At 30.3% G+C, this 23,092-nt stretch overlaps 1 protein-coding gene across 1 annotated transcript in view; it reads left to right on the plus strand.

The window, feature by feature from the left end:
• LOC129968537 (synaptic vesicle 2-related protein-like) overlaps positions 1-22,259 on the plus strand; it is a 57,801-nt gene extending 35,542 nt beyond the window's left edge. The window contains exons 9-15 of the mRNA XM_056082524.1: positions 5,343-5,419; positions 7,427-7,549; positions 9,764-9,872; positions 12,778-12,862; positions 16,657-16,746; positions 19,921-20,034; positions 20,509-22,259. Coding sequence (XP_055938499.1) covers positions 5,343-5,419; positions 7,427-7,549; positions 9,764-9,872; positions 12,778-12,862; positions 16,657-16,746; positions 19,921-20,034; positions 20,509-20,520 — 610 coding nt within the window. The 3' untranslated portion in view covers positions 20,521-22,259. The remainder of the gene's footprint in view (positions 1-5,342; positions 5,420-7,426; positions 7,550-9,763; positions 9,873-12,777; positions 12,863-16,656; positions 16,747-19,920; positions 20,035-20,508) is intronic.
• Positions 22,260-23,092: the final 833 nt, after the last annotated feature.

The following is a 23,092-nucleotide window of genomic DNA, read 5'->3' on the forward strand; positions in this document are numbered from 1 at the left end:
GCTACGTAATGATTTTATGGCAGTCTTTGTTTCAGATTCATTCTAATCTAAACGTTGCATAATTTTAAATAAAATTAATAAATATAATGGTTTTCGAATGAGATATAATATTGAATCATTTTTATTTCAAATTTGTTAGTTATCTCTTTCATCGTATTAAAAATTTGCATAATTTAATTTCTTAAATTCAGCTTATCGCTTTGTATTTCAAGATATTTCCTAATTATAATGAATGTAAATGATTGTATTTCTTAAGACATTTATATCTTTGCTTTTTAAATAAAATGCATTTTAATGTCTTAAATTTTAATTCGTAGTAAAAAGAATAATTTCAAGTAAAATATCTTTCCTTGAAAATTTAACTTTTTGAGTTAATTTAAATATTGATAAAAAAAAATAGTTTCAACATGAGAGAAAGTAGTGATTGAAATATTCATTGTATATTTTTCGAATTTTTAATGCATCAATCGAATTTAAAAATGATTTCGTATCAGTTTAATCTATATTACTGCCTTGAAGAATCCCGTTTATGGAATCGTTTGTTGATCTGCTGCATCGTCTTAGGGTGGTGTCATTTTGCAAGGAATTCATTTTGAATCGTTCCCAACTGCTGATTTTAATGTAATTTTTAGAGACGTCAATGTAGAAAAACTTTCGATTTTTTGCGTCTGAAAGAATTTGTTGGAGGATAATTCTCATATAAATCAATAATTAAATTATTTTAAACTTAATAAAAAAAGATTTCAGCTTGTTTATAGTCCTAATTTCTTAAATTTATTTTTAAGAACAATTTAATATTCCATTGCAATTGCAATCCAGGGGAAAAAAACTAAGCAATACTGTAGTGAATTTTTAAATATTATTCCTACATTATTTTGAGATCATGCTTTCAAAGAATATGGGGGCCGCGGTGGCCTTGTGGTAAGGTCTCGGCTTCGGAACCGGAGGGTTTCAGATTTGAGACCTGGTTCCGCCGAAGAACAGTCATGTAAGCTATTCTGGTGCACGTTAAATCTGTCGGGGCCAAACGTCCTCCCGCTGGTATGGTGTGGAAGTTTGGAGATGGAGTGCCAATTCAGTCAGATGACGAAATGTAGTCCTCGTCATCTGACCGCTGTTCAAAATTACGAGGTCCATTCCAAAATAGCCCTAGTGTTGCTTCGAAAACAAATGGGACGTTAATATAGTTAAATTCATAAATTTCAAAAAATATGTATGTTTTTGCTTCGTTTGAAATAAAGAAATTTCATTTCCACGTTTCAAATAATTTCCCATCTGATACAGTCGGATACTATTCATTGTAAGAGTGTTTTGTAGGAATAATTTTTAATGGGAAAAAAGCAAACTTTTAAAATTTCCGATTGTATTAAAAAGAAGGGTTTTTTTTTTTCAGCACTTTGAAGAATCGTTAACTAAATAGCGGTAAAGAAATTAGTCTTTGAAATTTAAAGTGTGGAACAATGCCTACTGCATCAGAGTTTTATATTAGTTCCAGTAGATGTTAAATCCTTAAGTTTCATATGTCTTTTTGCTATGTACGGTGTGAAAGTATGAAGATAGGATTAAATATCGTCAGAAATTGATCTCATCATCTGCCATAGATCAAAGACCCATTCCAAATAACCTTATACGGTTTTGAAATGAGACTTTAATCTAGTTTGTTTTTTAAGTTAACTTTTAGCATCTTGATCATGAATTCTAATGCTATCCATTTCTGGAACACATAATAATAAGATAGGATACTCGTAAAACTTTTGCTGAATATCGTTAAATTAGTTGGCTTCTCGCAGAACAAATTCATTCTTTATTCAATGTAATTATTTTTTAATAATCTGACTGATGCAAGTATTTTATCATATATATAATATAATATACAATGCTTAGTCTTCTTTTTTATTTTATTTTTTTGCATTAGTTTTGTTATATATTTTCATAATTTTCACTATTCAATTGAAAACATAAAAATCTGCAATGATGTTTTAAATTTAAATAAATGTTTTTTCCTGTTTAAAAATGTTTCACGATCTTTGAAGCTTTTGAAAATAGCACAGTGACTTAGAAAAAGCCCCCGATATTACATATAAAAATTTCATATCATTATTAATGATTCTTTCGAAGGATTACTTCGACTCACGAACTTCTTTATTTCCTGTTTTATTTTATAGAAAGGATGAATTTACCTCTGAGATCCATCAGATTCTATTACGAATTTTCCTCCGAGATATGTTTCTTCAGATAAAGTATTCTTCCCCTTCAGATGTATGGAAGTTTAAAGACGGACACTAGATGTTTCCAGCGTTAACTGACCACGGCTCAAAATGTTTTCGTTCCATAATGTCGTGTAAGAGGGAATGATGCACATTAAATCCATTAGGGCCAGACATCCTCCCGCTGGTGGGGGAGGGGTCACTGCAGCTCAGGTGTCGTCACCGTCATCTGACCGTGGTTCAAAATGATGAGGTCAATCCCAAAATAGTCCCAGTATGTTGCTTTAAAACGGGACATTAATATAACTAAACTAAAACAAAACTCGGAATTCAAATTTTGATTTTGGTGAAAATTGATGAATAGAGTTCCACGATCTTAATAAAAATGCTTTAAAACTGAAGAATATTGAATTGTCGATAGTTATTTTTTTTTCTAAAACATAGAGTTTAATGGGAATTTTTTAATGATTTCTGGATACAGTTAATGCGACTATATAAAAATGGGAATTACAAATTTCACTTATAAGGACTACTTATCTAACAAAAGTTTTATGGGAAGAATAGAGGTCCAGTATTTGGTTTTGTGGTGCCTTATGGCGCAAAAGCAGAGGTCTTGGAATGTTGATAATTAAATTGACTTCTAAACCTTACAGATGCGAATTCGATCGTTATAAAAATTGGTGCTCTGAAAACTTTAATAATTAATGAGATTTTAACGAAAATTTTGATGAGGTTATCGTGGTTAAACGTTTTCTGGTAATTATGATACAAATATAATTTCGAAACGGGATATGTTATCCGCAGATCATTGTTCTATATTTGATGATCTGATCTAAAGTATTATCAAAGCATTGAGTTTTTGGAATTAAAAAGATATAATGTGACGTTTTCTTCTGAAATCTGTTTATATTCATTGTAGTGTTTTTTTTATTTATTTATTTGAATGTAAGTACTATTTCAGCAACAAAGAAAAATCCTTCATAAGGTATTAAAGTTACAATTTTTATTTGCAGATTTTTTTTTTGTCTTTACACAGTTAATATTGTATTATTTTAATTATTCATCGAATATTTTACATGAAAAGGCTTATCAATAAAAATAATTCAAGCAGATATTTTTCACTTATTACAAAGATACTGTCCCATTATTTAAAAACTCCAAATGGAAACCATGCTCTTAAAATATTATATCCAAAAAATATTATCTACATTCTTGTAATACAACATAAACATTTTTCTCAGTTATTCTATTAATAGAAATCTTCTATTAATAGAAATATAAAAAGTAAAAAAAAATGCAAAGGAAATCTAGTAATATTTATATGAAAATATGGGAATTCGTTGAAACACTCATTTAATATATTGTAGGTTCTTGGAGTTCTTTTATTTAATACGGAGAGCTGTATTACTTTTAGATAAAAGTGTACATATATTTTTATATTGGGATATAAAAAAAATACAGATTTGAGTACAATATTAAAATAAATTCCATATTCATTTTGTAGACAAAGAAATCTACATAAACAGAGTCTTAAAGCTACTTAACTACTGCACAAAAAATATTTTTCATCATATTTCTAAATCGGTTTTCATAATTTTCGATATTTGATTTATATAACAGTGATTAAGTCAAAACCTCAATCAATTTAAAAGACAAAAATCTATTTGATACACTTTAGTATCTCGTCCTTTATATTCGCATATGAATTGAAATAGCATTAATCATCTCAAAAAAGGATATGCCATATTATTAAAATAACTAATTTTGCGCATCAAGAGGTTAAATGTATACAAATCGTTCCAAACATTACATACAAACTCTCATTTTTACTTTCTCGTGTACGAAATACACAAAAAGAAAATATTGTAATGATTTAAAAAAAATTACGAAGTCGAGATTTACTCTTTACATATTTCATATTCAAGAAAGTAAAAGACACGCTAGATACATAATGCATATTAAATGATATACAAATTTATTAGCAACCCAAATTAGCACAACAACACAAATGCATGAACAATAAAAGGTGAAGCGTGTATTGTCAAAGACGGCAAATCCATTGGATGTTTACTGCAAGAGCTTTAAAGGTTTGTTATTGATATTAAATCTTATAGGCCATAGTATCAGCCAGTTTCCATACAATTTCAAATATAATTATTCATACACCGAATTATTATGCTGTAATAAATATGCGTTTCATTAAATTTTTACAGGGTGTATTCTTTTCTTTCGCTTAATTTTTAATTGATAAAAAGAGTAGGTTTCACCATTTGCTTTTCTGATCCCATTTTATATTATAAAAATTATTTATTTTCATTAAGATTTGTAGACAAATTTTTAGAATATATCACAGCTTAATTTTTAAGTTTAAAAGATAGCTACTTCATTTTATTTCACCGTGTAATATAAGAAATGGGTTAGAATTTTTTTTATACTCGATCGTTTTAGATATCTAATAATATCATGGTTTGATCTGCTAAATAACAAAGTGAATACTGCATTTGAAACGGCCTCGTAAATTTGAACAGTTAATGTATAATTTTAATATTATAATATTACATAATAAACTTTCAATATTTATATATGTTTTTAATCGTATTTAGCTTTTCATTCAAAATCTTTTGATAATATACCTGGAAACTGTAGAAACATATTGAACGCGGTTCGCAATGAGAATCGTCTCTAAAATGTACATTTCCAGATAAGACTGGTGTGATATGGAAGTTTGGAAAGGGAGGTGCCAACTCAGGTGTCGTCCTCGTCATCTAACTGCGGTTCAAAATGACGAGGTCCATCCCAAAATAGTCCTAGTTTTGCTTTAAAAACGGGACGTTAATATAACTAAACTAAAATCCGGATAATACTGCTTGAGGGAGATATTATATGAAAGTCTGTAAAAAATCAAAACAAAAATTAATTACTTTATTTTAACATTAAATAATCTTGTACAATGGACCTGAGTTCAATTTTAATAAGTAAATTGCACGTAAACACAGCCTACGATTATCAATTCAAAGAAAATTTTAAAAAAGTGTGTTTCTTGATTGCTCGGTTGAACATTTATCGCACAAAACTTGCTCTTAACGAGCACCATTGAAATAGAATAAATTTTTGACTTTCTACTATCTTTTACAGGTTTGCCACGGCTTTCTCATACTATGGAATAGCCCTCGTCAGTCCAATCATCATTCAGGAGGGATCGCTGTCGGCAAGTAAGAAAATAATAAACAGTTATTGTCATTATAATTAGTTTTCTTAGTTACATAATTGACCGGTTGCTTAAAGTAAACACGAAATGGAAGTGACAAAAATTTGCAGAATATTTCAATCTTAATGCAATGAGCAAAAAAAAAAAAAAATTAGGCATTACAAGTATGGAGGCACCTCTTTTCTTATTGATTTATTTTAACATTTCAACACTTTATTTTCTTATATACATAATATAAAAAAGTATTGTAATCGTCAAAAAATTCAAACTCATGATTTCGACGAATGTCTACGCTTAAACCTCCTTGTTCAAAAAACGCATTTTTGGAAAATGTCCGTCTGTCTGTCTGTAGCCAAGATAATTAAAAAAAGGCTTAACACAACCTTGGGAAATGAATCATCAAATCTCTCCTCATCAAAATTTTGAATATTTGGGATTTCAATTCATAGCGTGAAGGAAGATAAAAATTTTCAGCCATTTAATTGGCTTAATTGCATTCTTTACTTTAATTTAAATCAATTACCTTTCGTATAGAAACAAACTTTCCTCACTTAATTCTTTTTTATGGTGAAAAAATAATTTTGATTTCTCCATTATGGATATAAATTGCTCAAAAATTTGATGCGCTAGCGTTCACATTCTTCTCTAGATATTGCAAGACAGTAAGGTGATCGTTATAACAATTCGTTGTAAATCTGAAGTATTTAACTAAAATATTTCTTTGAAACTGATATGTTTCAACATAGGTTTCATTTTGATATCTTTATGTAGAATATTCCACACCAATAGGCATTCATCATTTTCATCGATTCTTTATTATGACAGTTTTACAACTTCCTTAAATTGCTCATTCTATTTCAAATCCATTTAAGTGAGATATGCAACAGGAATGACCTGATAATCGACTTATTCTGAGTATCTCAGCAACAGGATTAGAAACTTCTGGAATGGTAAGATATACCTAGGCGACTCGGAATCATACTGCAATGCTGGATTGAAATGTTTTCCAGGTGCGGTAGATGGCATCACACGTACACGTTTTTTCCAAGTGTTTCTTAAGAGATTCTTCATCCTGATATTCTATAAGAGGATTCAATGAATATAACCAATGGCTTCACAGCCATCCAAGTCAAGACATCATGATCGTAATCACTGATGTAGCAAAATCTGAACGCAACTTAAGTGAGACTTCAGGTGCAATTGAAGCCAGTAAACCAAAATTTGGATAATATGAATAGTTCATATGAAGAAAAGGCCTTTTCACTTTCCCATATACACAGATTGGCATTTCGATTGATGACGTCATCAGAACTTTATTATTTTTTTAATAAAAAAAAAATTTGTTATTAACGTGCTCGTTTTCATATATTTTCGGTAGGTAAAGAAATATTTATGGAGTGAATCACTTCATGCAAGATTTTATTGTCGTTCAAAGTATATGGTATATTTTAAATCGATTTTGAAAGTGTTTTTACGATTTTGGCCTGAATTATTCTTTTTGTATCCAAATTTTAAATCTATTGAGGTAATTTCTATATCATTTGTTAATGGTCTAATATTTTTTTCCATATGTACAGCTGTAAAGTCATTGATTCTGATCATTGAATCATGCTATGGACAGCTGAAATAAATATTCTCTTTAAGAAACTTTTGTGTATATTCCGTGCACGTACAACGTTAAAATTATGCATATTCTCTTAATTGCAATAATAGTGAAAATGTTCTATAAACTTGATTGTAAAGGTCATAATCTAAATAAATCAAATTTTGAAAGCATTTACAAAATGGCGACGAGAGTGAGAAACTGAATTACGTTGGTTTAGATTATTGTTAATGTTCATTTACTTTGCAACCATTATCTATTTTCAATAAGATGATTATATTCTTAATAAAATTTCATATTTCAAAATAACCAAAATGTTTACAATAAATAGAATTTTAAAAATTGGAACCAGCAGAGACATTTGTCTATTTCGGGCTGAATGAGTTTCTTTCTTTTATTCTTTTTAAGTTATGAATAACAATAACACAGAGGAGGCACATTTCGGAGACATGCAAAATGTTATGCCCTGCACGGAGTTCACAAGTGCGAACTTCATCGATCTTTTGTGGACCAGCGCAGCTGAATTTCCTGGTAAATATAACAATTCATTTTGTTTCTTTCAATAAAAAGTTTTTTGTAGAAAGCGTTAAATTAAATATGCAAAGCAAAAGTAGAACGAACGCTAATACTTTATTAAAAGATTTTATACGCTTGGCTGTCTGATTTCTCAAAAAGATTGTTTATAAATGCTTTTCATAATTTTCATAAATCAATACAAAAATAGCTATCAAAGAAATTTGCAGAGGAACAATTCACAAAATAAGACAATAAAGTTTATCAAATTCTTTGCTAAAGTAAAAGACAACTAACGTTGAAAGCGACGATCAATCGTTTTAACGTTTAAGTACAAATTGCAATTCGACAGAAATTGCATACTGTTAAGTAGTTATTTTTCTAATAACTTTAACAAACTATATCGATTCATGCCATTAAAATTAAAAATTTTCTAAAATATACAAATAGCTTTTAGCATTAAACCAACCGAACCCACAAAATTGATAAATTTCAGATTTCTAGATGAAATTTATAAAAATTATTCGTTTTTTGGTCAGTATTCATATGAAAATTTTCAGAAAATAAATTATTGTTCCTGCCAATTTATAAACTATTCATCACACGAATTTTGAATTCGTTTCTTTGACCTGTAGTTCTCTAATTTATTATTTTGAATTAATCACTTTTATTTAATTCAGTTTTCTTCAGGTTTGTAAAAATAAAATTTTATCATCCCGTTTTCATTTACTAACTGATGTACTAGAATTTTCGCTTTATGTTCATTTCTGCATACTGGATGGCATTATATTATCTTAATATTTACATAACTGGGTTAACATTAGATAGTTTAATTCAATTCAATTTTAATTCCGTATTATTGGCACCATCTGGTTATGAATTTGAGAAAGAACACATTTCAAGTTTCCATAATATTTATAACAATGAATTATAAAATTCAAAACTTAAAAATAGTTGATAATTGAAATAAAAAATTATATTTTTAATGTATTAAATATAATTTTGTGATTAAAAACTGTTTTTGCTAAGTAAATATGTTCTCCACAATATTTTTTTGAAAAAAAATCATGTAACCTGTTATTTATTTCAAAATGAATGCAAACATTCAAAATAAGTAGGCTTACTCGTGAGCCTGTTTATCAATTATACTAGAGATACACTGTGTTGGACACAAAGTCGAAACCATGGTATACTTTTTAGTTTAAGTCATGTGGAAAAGTATTGTTGAAAATATTTTTCCCTTCCAAATTATTTTTCCAATTGTCTACTGTTTACTCCAATGTAATTCAGTATAGCTGATTTTTCTATAGCATCTGATTTATCATTGTATCTCTTGTTATAGATATGGTCAGGTGCTAACTGTATATATATGATGATATTTCTTAATTTAATTTGTATGCTAATTAATTTCCTCATTTTTATCTTAAATTAATCCATGTTACTTTATTCTAAAACGTTCTCTTATTTTCTGATCCAAATCCCACTTTCTTTTTTACTTAATTCTTTCTAACTTCCTTCGCTCTAAAAAAATGAAGAGTCTGACTTCTCTAGCTCCTAGCGAAGGAATCAAAATACCTAACGCTTACAGCATATTTTCTGAAGATACCTGTCATTCCCTTTCCTAAATTGATACGTGTCAAAAAAGTCCTTATAAGAATCTCTTTGTAAAATCACTAAGGGAAGTCATATCACTGAATAGTCTCCGAACCACAATTCCGGCCTTGAAGGCACATGGATAAAAAAAACTGAATGACCGGACCGCCGCTACAGCAACACTGGTGGGAACTGTGGTTGAGTCTAAGGACCATCACCGGCCACTTTACAACCCTTCCCTAAGGAAGTACATCCTGTCATCGATGGAAGGAACCAGACCCCCACCTTTTCGTGTACCTACCAGGGTAGCGAGAACCAACCACCGTGCCCGAAACTTCTCATCCTCAATTACGAGGTGTCCCCTCGGGGGGAGGGGATAAGCACTAAAAGAAAAGCTTCTCAAACTTTTCGGTTGTATCTCATTGATCCTTTTCGTTAACAAATTATGCCCTCCCTTGAAAAAGAACTAAAGTCAATTCCAAATTTGTCTTTTTATCGGCCGCATATCTTCAAAGCTATGCTACATATATAAAATTTATTAGGTACCGCTGCATTTTTCCTCAATAAATTATTTTAACTACTTATTCATACTACTATTTGCACTTTTTATTATTCAAATGTGACTAATTTCAATTTCAGGTTTGATACTATTCACCATATTGGTAGAGAGGTGCAACCGCAAAGCTCTTCTCAGCACCACTTGCATCATCGGCAGCGTCCTCGTCATGCTTCTTCTGCTGAACACACAGTAAGAATCCTTATTTAGAGGCTCTATTTATCTGTTGATTGCATTGATGGCACAACATTCCGGGCGCAAGCAAAAACTCGCCAAATAATGTAGAATTCCGCCAAATTTCTAACGCCAAATTCGCTTTTGGTTCACAATTGGCGACATTTGCGCCCGGCTAACGGAAAAGTACCAATTCTTCTTGTCCAGGAAAGTTTGGGTGCAAGTAATACTTTGAAAAACAAATACCAGAAATAAAAGTAAAAGAAATGAGCCAAATTTCTTACAGCACCGTTTAGGAAGCATTTCTTCACTGAAAACTATAATAGAAAAAAAAATATCGGAATCTATTACGCTGAGGGAGTTAAAAATATTGTAACGGAACTTGTTCTAACTTGGCGAAAACTAAAAGGTTCGGTGGTAGAATGCTATGAACTGAAAGCTACAGTTCGTAAGTTTGTGTCTGACTGCAGGCAAGTTGCCTAAAAATTGTTTTGTTATTGATTTACTTTCTGTTATTTATCGTTTGTTCTATAGAGTTCTTATAATTTCCGTCTCTTTCTAAATCTGGAAGATTCAAGTCATTTCATCTTGTGGATAAAAATAGATGTAATGTTTCGTTCCTTGAATAAAGTCTCGAGTTGAGATTAGCGAGTGTTATTTTTGACTTTAGTGAACACACGGTTAATCTTCGCTAACTTCTTCTAAGCGACAATATATTCTTTGTTCTGCATCGAATGCGTTATTACTATTTCATTAAGCGAGTCAGAGTTTTTTTTTTATTATTATTTATTGAATTTTCTGTGTTCGAATAAACCTATGCATGAATAAAAGCTAGTTATGGAATCATAAAATTAACATTTAATAAATTTTTTTATGCTGGATTGAAACAAAAGTCGAAGAACTGAATTTGATTTTCTTTTATAATTTTATATTTATGTTGATTTTTTGAGGGTTATTGCTAATATTTTCTTTCGGCAAAATTTTTATTCTGTATTTGTCATTACTTTATTTTCGGTTGGTTGAACACAATTTATTTCAATCGCATTTTAATTATTTTTTAATTGAGCATTCACTTGTGAACATTCACAAAGAGTAGATCACATAAGGAAAGAAAACTTTTAATTTTTTTTTTTTTTTTATTCATTTGAATTTTAGCTGTGTCAATATTAATAATATTTTTTTTATTATTTCTTAACCATTCCACTAATGTGCATGAGATTTCTGCAACATCATTCATTATTTAATCTGAAAGAATCATAGTTGAGGTATTGTTAACAGAATAACAGCCTTTCTGGAAGGACACATCCTCTACTGTTTATAATAATTGCTCAATTTTGTATCCTGTAATCGTAACATATGCATGGAATATCGATTGAGGGATGTTGTGTAGTTTCGGATGAAATCTTCAGAACTTCGTCATACACCGTCGATGGTGTGGAGAGAACTTGCTAATTATGGTTTTGAGACTGTGAAAGATTTTATTCAATTCAAAAAATAATTGGATATATCCTAATCTAAAATTTAGTGGTAAGATTAAAGAATCTGTTCTACACATTAAGGTATTTCCATATCAGTTTTAATACCATTGTCTGGTATCCCTTCTTCATATGAAGATACAAAAAAAAACACCTCTGAATTTTATAGTGAATATAAATAGAGCTTGTCAACACAATAATAGTTCTCTGAAGGAGGATTCGAAGATTTGACACGAGTATTTAGTCTGTCAAAGCAAAATTCAGAACGTTTAGCATTAGGTGCCGATTCCTACTTTCCAAATTATGTGTGCTACATTTGGTAGTTCTAGGTCAGATGGTCTTGACTTGTAAAACATTAGAACACACGCATTCTTCTTCATTATAAGAAGAAATTCAATATGATTTGTATTCTGCATATATATTACCCCTATAATTTAATTTTTCCTTTATCTCAATTTAATTTTTTTAAAAATAATGTCAAATTCGAAACCAGTATTAAAACCCTACCCTAGACTCAGTGGAATATCGTTAGCACTACAATCAATATTGAGTAAAGTAATTATTAACTTAATGTTACAGCCACCAGTTTTCAAATATCTCAAATTATATTCGCTGTTTAATAAAATTCAACTGATCTCAACTTCTTTGCTGCATTCAAATTACAATTGAATACCTTTCTTATACATTCGATTATGTACTGATCCTCTGATATAGCTAACAATTAATGACAGAACAAATAATTACTATTATTAGTTACTGCACATGTATAGTTATTATAATTAACACTTTCAATGCTATTAATATGCAATCTAAATTACTGAATCTTCTACTAATGTAATACTAATTACTTAAATCTACTACTAAATCTAAATTACTAATCTATTACTAAACTACTATACTAATACTACGCAATCTAAACTGGCATAAGAGACAAATTTTAGCAAACAGAAACCTGTAATTGGAAGTATCTGGAAGACGAGTTATCAAGTCGGTAGCATTGAAAGTGTTAAACAATGATAATAATAGTGATTATTAGTTAAGAATTTATATATAAATATCAGAAATATAAGAATATGCATAAATATATTAGTTGGCTATGTGTCTAAATTATAGTGTCGCTTATAACTAAGTTTATAAGACTCTTGTCCATGAATTTTCCGCGATATATTCTAATTTACAGAAAAATCCTTTTGTTAATACACAGATGATGAAGAAAAAGGCATTACATTTTTATTTTACATTCTTTTATTTTCTCTCCTGCAATATTTTTGTTGAAATATTTTTGCAGTAAATTTCTAGGCAATGTTATAATGTAGTCATATGTTTAGTTAGAATCATGTATTCAGTTTTCTAAATATACGAATGAAAAGATCGGGTGACAGAAGTTCTGAAAATGATTCTTTTTGTAAATTTATGTGATTCATTCGAAGTGTATCTTTTTTTTTCAGGAACATTATCACCTTATCAATTCTTTTCGCAGCCAGAGGAATCCTACTAGCAGATTTTCAGTTGATTTTCGTTGTCACTTCAGAGGTAAAATATACTTTTTTCTCTCAGGGTCTTAAAAGCAAAATTGTTTTCTGATGTAAATATTGAAATGCATGCTGCATTACAATTGTATTAAATGTAGATAAATAACGAAATTTTTAACACATAGTTAATATTAAAATAAGATTATCATATTTAGTTGGGAAGGATTTTAAAATTAGTTATTTTCAGTAGAGCTTAAACAGTAAAACCCTTCTTCAGTCGCAGTGCACTACAACATCTTAGTGGCTGGTGCTCTGCAAACGATGGAACCATCGTATCTATTTTGATCAAACTGAGGAAGATCTCTCAGAACCACGACGTTCAACTCCAATGGATCCCATCACAAATAAAATAGTGGTAATGAGATCACTGGTAGATTGGCCAAAGAGGGTAGTGAGAGTGAAACACCCCACTGGCTCTTCACTTACGTATCAAGAAATTTTCTCAAATGAAAGATCAAAATTCAATTTAATATGGCGTATTTCACCTGCGCACCAATGGTACACGGGAACATCCCCTGACACTCTGCTGGAATTCAAATGTGACCGTGGCTCTCACATTGCTCTGGCTAGACTAAAAAGTGGCCACCTTAAGTATCTTTCTTTTGAAAGTGATAGAAAAGTCCATCCCAATTGTAAAAAATGTTGTGACCATCCAGCTTCACCGGATCACATTCTGAGTTGCATCGGATTTTCAAAAGGAGACAACATCCGATCCAATTATTATTGATTTTTTTAACTGTCAACAATCTACTGGAGCTGATTTGGCATATGTAAGATCTTTTGAGGATAAGCAACAACAATAACAGCAGAGCTTAATGATTCCCATTCTTTGCCTCTAAATGCTCTAGAGAATTGGTGATATAAATTTAAAGACGATTACATTGAGTTGTGATTCATGAATGGTCATTTGACAAATAGCAGTGCTTTTAAAACATTCGATGTCCATGTTGAACAAAGGAATAAAACAATAAGATATAAACTAAACATATACGTATTCTGCTGACGGAAAATTCTACACTGAATAGAGACTTTCGCTGTCACTCAAATAATGCCAATAGTTGACACGCCACGCATCGTGTTAATTTTGGCGAAATATTTTCTTCTTCAAAATAAAATTTCCTGTATTAAGAATAAAAAATTTTATCAAGTTAAGGATGCGATACACAATTTGATTAATAATAACTGTTCAAAATTTTGCCAAAAAGTCAAACTTACAGAGACAAATTATTTTTACAACGGAGCATATACAGAAAAAAAACGGTAAATAGATATCTCAGGACGTCACACTGCCACTTTCAGAAACATAATTTTGAAAATAGTTACTCCAGAAAATCAGATAAACTTTTCCATGGAGCCTGTTGGTAGCAATCATGAGCCGATCAATTGATTTAATCCAATCCCAGATCAGTATTCGATATTGAATTACCATTCTGGATAACATTCCCTTGTTTCATACAGATTTTCAAATCCCGCAAGGTCATGTATACCCAACAACTATCATATCTTTTGAAAATATGGTTTCGTTCTCAGGAGATAACCAACTGGAGTGGTTATCGTATTCTTTAATAATGATGTTATTCCACCCACCAAAAAAGTTGCGGACCTTGGGCAAGACAGACGTGGATTTGAGACGTACAATAATCACGAAATATTAATCTTCGGCGTGATATTAGCAATTTTGCAGAATCGATCGTGTGATCCGGTTAGTAGTACCCGAAAATCGAAATACGCTTCTGAAGCGCTTTTTCCAACCTATTAAAATAAAAATTTGACACAGAACTATAATTGCAGTCACAAAATCATATGCCAAACTTGATATACTTAAGTCACTGCTTTTTTTGTGTTTATATGTTTTTTAAAGTACAACCTGACAGATGGCCTGACAAATCCTCTTTGGATTTTAAATAAATCCAAAGAGGGGTTGAATTGTTTTAAAGAGGAGAGCAAAATTTAATAAGTGTCTACACTAAAAATATTAAATTTTATCTTCCTAGCTCTCTTCGTTTTATAGTTATCGTGTTAACTTATATTCGAACAGACAGATAGACGGACTGCCTCTGAACAGAATTTTCTCAAAATTCGATAGAAATCTTCAAATTGGGGTTAAGAACATGTATTAAATCTAGCCCGTTTAGTTCGAAGCGTTTTTGAGATATAATTGGCTCAGATGTACAAACAAAATGTCAAAAATGAGTTTTTTCGAACACAGGAAGGTGTAAAATGTAGAAATTTATCAAAAACTCAAATTCGAATCTTTTACTCTGTATTCGAAAATACTTTTTCTACATTACGTATATGAGAAAATAATTCAATGTGCACTACGGTCTATTGCTATAAGGCCATAATAGTATCTGGCGATCGTATATTGCCTTTGCATCGCTGTCGCTCTGTGTTGTCGGTTGTTTTCTCTGAAAGAATGGAACAACATCCGTTGTTCTTTTGGTAGTTAGTTTATTACCAAGGCAATCTTTCAAGCGTTTGTGAATTTATGATCTTTTGTGAAATTATATATATCCTATATTACCTAGGGCTTTTTTCCCTAGCATTCTTTCAAATTATTGAAGAAATATCCTGAATCGTCTTATATAAAATGCCTTCATATTTTCTTGATAAGAATATTTAAAATTTCAAAACACTAAAATATTAAAACATTCAAACAAGTAGAGAATAAAATACTTAACACAGATAAAATAAATACAGAAAATAAATCATTTCTTATGTCATGTACTTTATTAGAGATTCTAATAGCTCTTTAGTGAAATTTATATCAAAATGAAAGACTTGAAACAATTTTTATGTTTGTCTAATGAGCAAACATAGTTTTAATCGATGACATCTCATCATTCAGAGTGTTATTTACGACTTTCACCGAAAGAATTAGGAATGAAAAGTATTACTAACTAAAATGTGAATCTTTCAGAAGACATCGAAATTAAAATATCTCAAACTAAAAGTTATTCAAAAATAATTCTGGTATATAATGTATAAATTTAACTCCTTATGTTGTAGACTATATTAGAGTAAAAATTTCAAATGCCGGAAGAACACTAAGTTTATTGCAAGTTTTATCTGTGTGCCTTGTAACTGCTCTGCTAGACTTTTCATGGATATTTGAGCTACGTCCATTTTCAGGCAGAGATTATGGATATGTCAGTGTTCTCTAAATAGAATTATACTTTTACAATTGTATTTCTGACGCCCAATGATATCCTTCATAAGTGATTGATGCTGCAAATGCTAGACTTTTCATGGATATTTGAGCTACGTCCATTTTCAGGCAGAGATTATGGATATGTCAGTGTTCTCTAAATAGAATTATACTTTTACAATTGTATTTCTGACGCCCAATGATATCCTTCATAAGTGATTGATGCTGCAAATGCTTCAGAAGTAACACGAAATCTTTGAATGTCCTTTTGTAAAGTATTCAAATTTTATTTATTCCTGCCTTTATTTACAGCGTTGTCTTTTGAATCAATGAATGTATTTTGAATTTTATTGTGTATAAATTATTTTTAAATGCGTTATAATTAGATTCAATTTTCTGTTATTATGCGTGTACAATAACAGTTCACGATGATTCCATGGACTAACATTGTTTCGAAATTTCATTATGTTCCGACTTCAATTATTATCTTTTGTCGCAAGAAATCTTCCTATTAATCACTAAGCAGATGTTGTTAGATAAATTTTTTTCATAAAATATCATACTAAGTAATAAAGCTTTTTTCAGTTATTGCAAATGTTATTTATTACTTATGGTAAAACTCTATTTTCTGGGGGGGTTTTTTTCAGACTTATCCCACAACTATACGTTCTGTGGGTATGGGGTTCGGAAGCTCATTCTGCAGAATCGGAGGCCTGGTTGTACCGTACGTAGCGCAGGTAGGTACAAGAATTTCCAATAAAGTAGATGATTATTTCTCATAATCCATAGACAAATAAGCTGTTCCTTGAGTGTTATTATCAATACTTTAAAATAGTTACTACTAGTTACTAAAAATTACTAGTAATTTAAAATATTTTTACATAGTTAGATTAAAGCTCCTCTTTGAAGTTGAATGAAGATATTTGGAGACGGGACTAGAATTTAAAAGGACTACTTGGAAAGAAAAATCACTTGTGTACAGCCGTCCACCCGCTACCTCTGAACGAAGCATTAACAACAGGATTTATTATGACCGACTGCTAATATATTCTCCAACCAGCTGCGCTGGCAATTAAGTAATCTCCAGATTGAACAGTCTCCTTAAGGAGGTCTGACCCCTCCTCTTTTTCCATTGGCACATTGTGTAGAAACAATCATGCATCCGTTAGCATCTGTCCCTAACCATTTGTTTAAAATAGGGGAACTCATTATTTATACTGCTGAGTTGCAATAGTTTCTGGAATTATTTACAAAATTTATTCCACAACATTTTCCGGCTGTCCTTCATGGAGCTTTCTATTAACTTATAAAATTGATAAGCATAAATGACAATTCTTAAGCATATTTTACGATCACAACTTCATTGTTAAAGCTCGAATCTATTTTTTACGCTTTTACTGTAGCTCATGTTAGCTCGAATTTCATTTCAAAAACCTTCAATCGCTTGGTGAAATGACTTATGGTAAAAAAAAATATTTATTTCTCTGTAGGGAAATGAATATCTTTACAATTTAGCCCCATTAGTAATATGAAAAATGGCACTCGTTCTATTTCCTAATTTTTTTTCCTTCTTTTAACTTATTAATTTTTATTCTTTAATCATTTCAAAATTTTAGTGATGCAAAGGGAAAATTTTAATTTATATTTGCATTATATATTTTATTTTTCTTTCTTTTTTTTAAAGAAAATAATCATTGTTACGCAACAATTTTAGCCAAACATCGGCGGGTTTAGGATTGTAAAATTAGTCTTTCCTCTTACTCTATATTTTGAAAAAAAATTGAATTTCAGAGTATTTTATGAGTATTTGGAAGTGTTTTGAAATATTGAATAGAATATAATAATAAGAATATATAATGGAATATATAATTGAATAGAGTATGAAGACAGGAAATAGCATAGTGGATGTGTGAACCTTCATGGCTGCATGCACGGTTCTAAATCTGTCCAAAGAACTCGGAAATGAGCCATCAGTAACGAACAAATTTCCGTTCTTGGATCATTGCCAGAAACTCTGTGCTATCTTAAATAAAATATCAAAAATGTAGCGAATACCTATTCATTTTTCTTACCATCCATACCAATTTTCTCTAAATGTCTACATTAACATTTCTTTTTCTTGTAACTTACTGGTTTCTGTAAACTGTTAAGAATTCCTCCAGTCATAATTCTTTTTACGAATAGATAAGCTTCTTCGCTTTCAAAACTATAATCGTGAGCTTTAATATAGTTCCGAGTAAAGTCTGTATTTTGGAAGAACAAATTTGAAAACGTTTAACTATTTTGTTGATAGTTTGATATGTATGGTGTCTCATAGACATACACAGTTTGAGACATATGGTTATCATCCCAGAAATTACAATTCTTGGTTTCTTCGATTGCCTATATCACAGCACCGTGTATTTTTAAAAGTTCTGCTTGGAACATGGTGTTCTATGGATGCAGTTTCCTTTCCCATTCAAGTAGCTTTGCGTTATCCCGCAGAATTACGAAAGCGTTACCCACCATTTTGGAACCATCTGTATAAATAATGAAATCTGTAGAAAATGTGTTTACTACCTGCATCTGAAATAGGTTGATTCTATTATCAAGATCAAATTTCTAAAGATGCAATTTAAAATAAGGATCTTTTCATTCGAATTCCTTCGAGAGAAATAGACTAAAAATAAGGTTTTGTTGGCTTACTTATAGTCGAGAGATGTGATCACAATGGATTTTATTTATATTTACTTTATCAAAAAACTACACTGCTTCGTTATTGATTCACAACAATTCTCCAGTTCATATTAATCTTACAGTTTGATTGCCAACAATTGAACCAATGCACCTTACATTTCTGATTTTTGCTTCAAGAGACAAACTCTAACGACTTTGGTGAATTATTCTTTGACTGTCAGGTGTACATCGGTAGGGAAAACGCTAAACCAGCAGGAGTCTTCTCTTTAAAACTTTCGCGCAGACTCTCCAATAAAGTCTTATCCTCTTATCCCCCCCCCCCCTCCTCGTATAAAATTATGGATTTTGGTTAAGGTCACGAATACCCTGCATGACAATGGCCAAAAATAGTTAAGAAATCTAGATCTTTAGTAGCATTTTTACAGAATCAATCGTACGGATATTTATTTGGATGTCTTTTTCTCGACAGATTGATATCTAAATTTGACACAGAATTATATTTATAATCACACAATTACACATAGCATTTCACGGATTTAAGTTATTGCAGTTGAATGCATGCAAAATACAAACCGACAGACGGTCAACACTTTGACAGATTTGGCCCAGAACTGATAATTATCTACATGGTACATGCTAAATCTGTCTATCAAATATTTTTAGATTATATGTCTATCAAAGAAATATGTATCTTTTCATTTGGTAGTTATCGTGTTACTTTGTATTCGAACAGTCAAATAAACAGATTTTCTGTGAATGAATTTTGTTTTGAAGTTGACAGAAATCTACAAATTTGGTCTTAGGTCCGTATACCAAATTTCCTACATTTAGTTAAAAGCATTTTCGAGTTATCGTTTTCACAAACAGGCATAATGCGAAGAACATGTTTTTCGTACTCGGAGAGCTCTCAAACGCCGAAATTCGTCAATATCACGCATTCGAAATTTGTACAGTTACAGTTATTTTCTCTCTATTTCGTATACGAGAAAGTGAAAATTAATCAATAATGATTATCTTCGCTGATGTGGCGGTTCTTTCCCAGTGGTATGTCATTTGATTATGTAGAAAATCATGTGGAATTAGAAGTATGTCATTTCATTGTTGTGCTGTTAAAAAAAAAAATTTGTATGTTTTTTATTCAATGAATGTCAAAAAAAAATTCCTATCTTTTTGACATCGATTCCTCTTACGAAAATTATGAGTGAAATTCTAACATATAAATTCATATTCAACAGGTGCTTGTGGTTGAAAGTCCTGTTGGTGCAATGTGCCTAATCGGCGGAGTCTTGTTTTTAGCAGGGGTGGCTTGTATGTTCCTGCCTTTTGAAACAAGGGGTATGAACATGAAAGTAAGTACATAAGTTTGTTTATCTAAATTTAGTCAGAACATCTCGTTTTGACACTGAATGAAGATAATTTTAAGACCGGATCAAATTGACTTTAAAATGCCGCCATTCCTTTGGCACCAATAAATAAATAGACATCTATTTGGTATCAATAGTCGAGTGGCATAAATAAAAGAATGGACATTTATTTGGTATCAATCAATTTAGATATCCATCAGACATGAATGAGCGATTGGTATCAATACAAAATTAACATCCATCAGACATGAATGATCGATTGGTATCAATACAAAATTAACATCCATCAGATATTAATGGTCTATTAACCTATATAAGAAAATGGACATCCGTTTTGCATCAATAGCCGATTGGCATCAATAAAACCAAAGAACATAATATACTTATTTTTTTATTCGTAATATTGACAACATATGTATAATTTCTTGTTAAATTTCATGAGATTTCTTTTTTTTATAGGAGATCCAGTGAAGTGGCAGGCGGTGTCAGAGATATGGCTCGTTAAAACTTCGGGATTCGACAAGGAAATGTCTGGAATCCCGCAGAATGCTTCGCTGTGGATCTCGCTTTTATTGCTTCTTTACGCTAACATGTGTGAAAGTAACTTAAACTGACAACTTCAATACCAAAGAATTTACTCTTGGGAATCAAATATCGGGAACAAATGTGACTGACTCAATTCCGCTTTTTCCGAATGAGATTTCGGTCTTTTCGGAACGGTTGTGTACATTTAGTGAAGAAACCTCTTCATTTTTAAGTATCACTGATTAGTGCATGAAGTATTAACATAAGCAGAATATACCAGAAACTCACAAGAAAATGACCATCTCGAAAGGAACAACAATTTCTGGTCTTGGAACGTTCTAGGTATTTAGAACGATGAAACGAGGATCAAAACTTGGACAATGTGCCAAAATTCAGACATCTGGTCTCTTAACTCATGACAGTGCGAAACAGTTTGCTAAGTATTTTTGTTTAACTGTGTCTCATATTTATAAAAATGATGTTTCGCAATCGATTTTTCAGTTATTTCAGATATTCATTATCTTTCTGAAATTATATTCAATTTTGTGTTATATTTTACTATTTTTCTAATGCTATATTTTAATAATTTCATTACCACTTAATTACCACTAAATCATTTTACTTTTTTAACATTTATCCCGAGTGAGTGGTGCCAATTAATAATAAATATGAAAAAATTTCATTTTACTCTATCTTAATTAACATTATGAATTATAAAAAAAAATAAAAGATGAAATAAAAGGAGAGAAAGGTATATGTTTCAAAACTTGCATTTATTAGTGTATTTATTAATGTATGATTAAAGAAGACATTACTTTTTTTTTAAAATATGACTATCAAAATCATTGTAAAAGCGTAAAGACTGAAATTAATCACCAGATTAATCCTGTTGATTTTAGTTATATATATATATAAACAAATATAACTAAAATCAACAACATCCGTAAAAAAAATCCTAAAATTAAAATATTTTCTTAGGCTTTCAATTAATTTAGGATTCTTCAGTAATTTAGCATTACGCTTTAACGTTTTTGTTTGTCTTCCAATTCAGTTTTTGATTAAGAAAACGCATTTTATACCTTTTAATATCCTAATAAAAAGCCTTTTTTAATTATTTTTGCTCTTTTGATATTCAAAGGAAATTATACAAAAAAATGTAGATTATTGTAGAAAGAGAATTCTTTAAAAGTTCATTTTTAAATTCGAAAGCAAATTAATCTTTTTTTAATTCTTAAAATTTATTTCATTCTGAAATATAAAAAAAGAAAGCCAAGACAAACCTGGCACATTTTTAACTCACTGAAATAGTCTAAAATCAGGATTAATCTGGTTGATATATGACATTATTATTGTAAAAGCTACAAAAAAATAAATTTTAAAAATAAACAAATAATTACTTTATTTCTCTTTTTTTTTTTTATTCAAAGTGTTTTCTTATGATATTTCAAATGAATTCATAGTAACGGAAGAATTAATATGACTTTGTTCGAAATTTCATTGTTCAAGAGTTTCTAGTGTTCATGTTAAAAAATAATTAGATAATCGCATATTCAAAACATAATATCACTTGGAAAAGAAAGAAGTTACGATTATCTGCTTATTATCATTCATTTTCAAATGTTGTGTCTGTGGTTGTGATGTCCATTCAATTTCATTATTATAATAAAATATATCTATGTCATGTATCTCGGCTATACTTATCATGTATTTTATGGAGTTTTATTTTTGCATTATTTTTTAGATCTATATTTGTATTAGAGCAACCAATTTCAATAAAAAGATATCTATTCTTTTTAGCTAAATTATTGAACTAGTCACTTATGTTTATGTAAGTAAGTTTGCCTTATGTACGAAGGGAAAGCACATTAATCCCTAGACTTCGATCTCGATAGTTTGATGAATCAGTACATTTTATACCATTCAGTTTGAAAACGCTATTTCTGGAATTATGTCTATTTGTCTATGAATCCCATAACTCAAAAACACAAGCCTGCTAGACAAATGAAATATGTTATGAATGAAAATATATCCTTATTTCAAAATTCAGTATTTATATCAAATTTTGAATTAATTCGTTTGTGCGTCTGCCCTTATGCATTTGAACATCGTTTATGTAGTCTTTTGTCTTTTTGAATTAATTTAGGTACATCGAGAGACGATAAACCTAGTTATCATTTAAAGGCATAAATGTCTATTAATCACACCAAAAATGTAAATCCGTCATCAAACCAAATGAGAAGATAGTCAAAGAAAATTTTGAATAAAAACTACGCAGTTTTTAAAAGTTTTATAGAAATCAAATCGTGTTGTTCCATTATAAATGCCAAGTGAATACGACATGATGTAATTAACTGCTGTGCATTTTTTGGAAGGAAAGAGTCTCAACTTCAATATAATTTTATCATATCTATTAATTAAGACAAAAGGATCCTGTTATCTCGTGGACATGCTAAATGGAGATGGGTATATTCCAAAAATGCTTCTGTTTGAACTATAGCTATTGTTATGAGAGTGGATC

Source organism: Argiope bruennichi, chromosome 5 (genome assembly GCF_947563725.1).
Source record: "Argiope bruennichi chromosome 5, qqArgBrue1.1, whole genome shotgun sequence".
In the NCBI taxonomy this organism is placed as follows: Eukaryota; Metazoa; Arthropoda; class Arachnida; order Araneae; family Araneidae; genus Argiope; species Argiope bruennichi.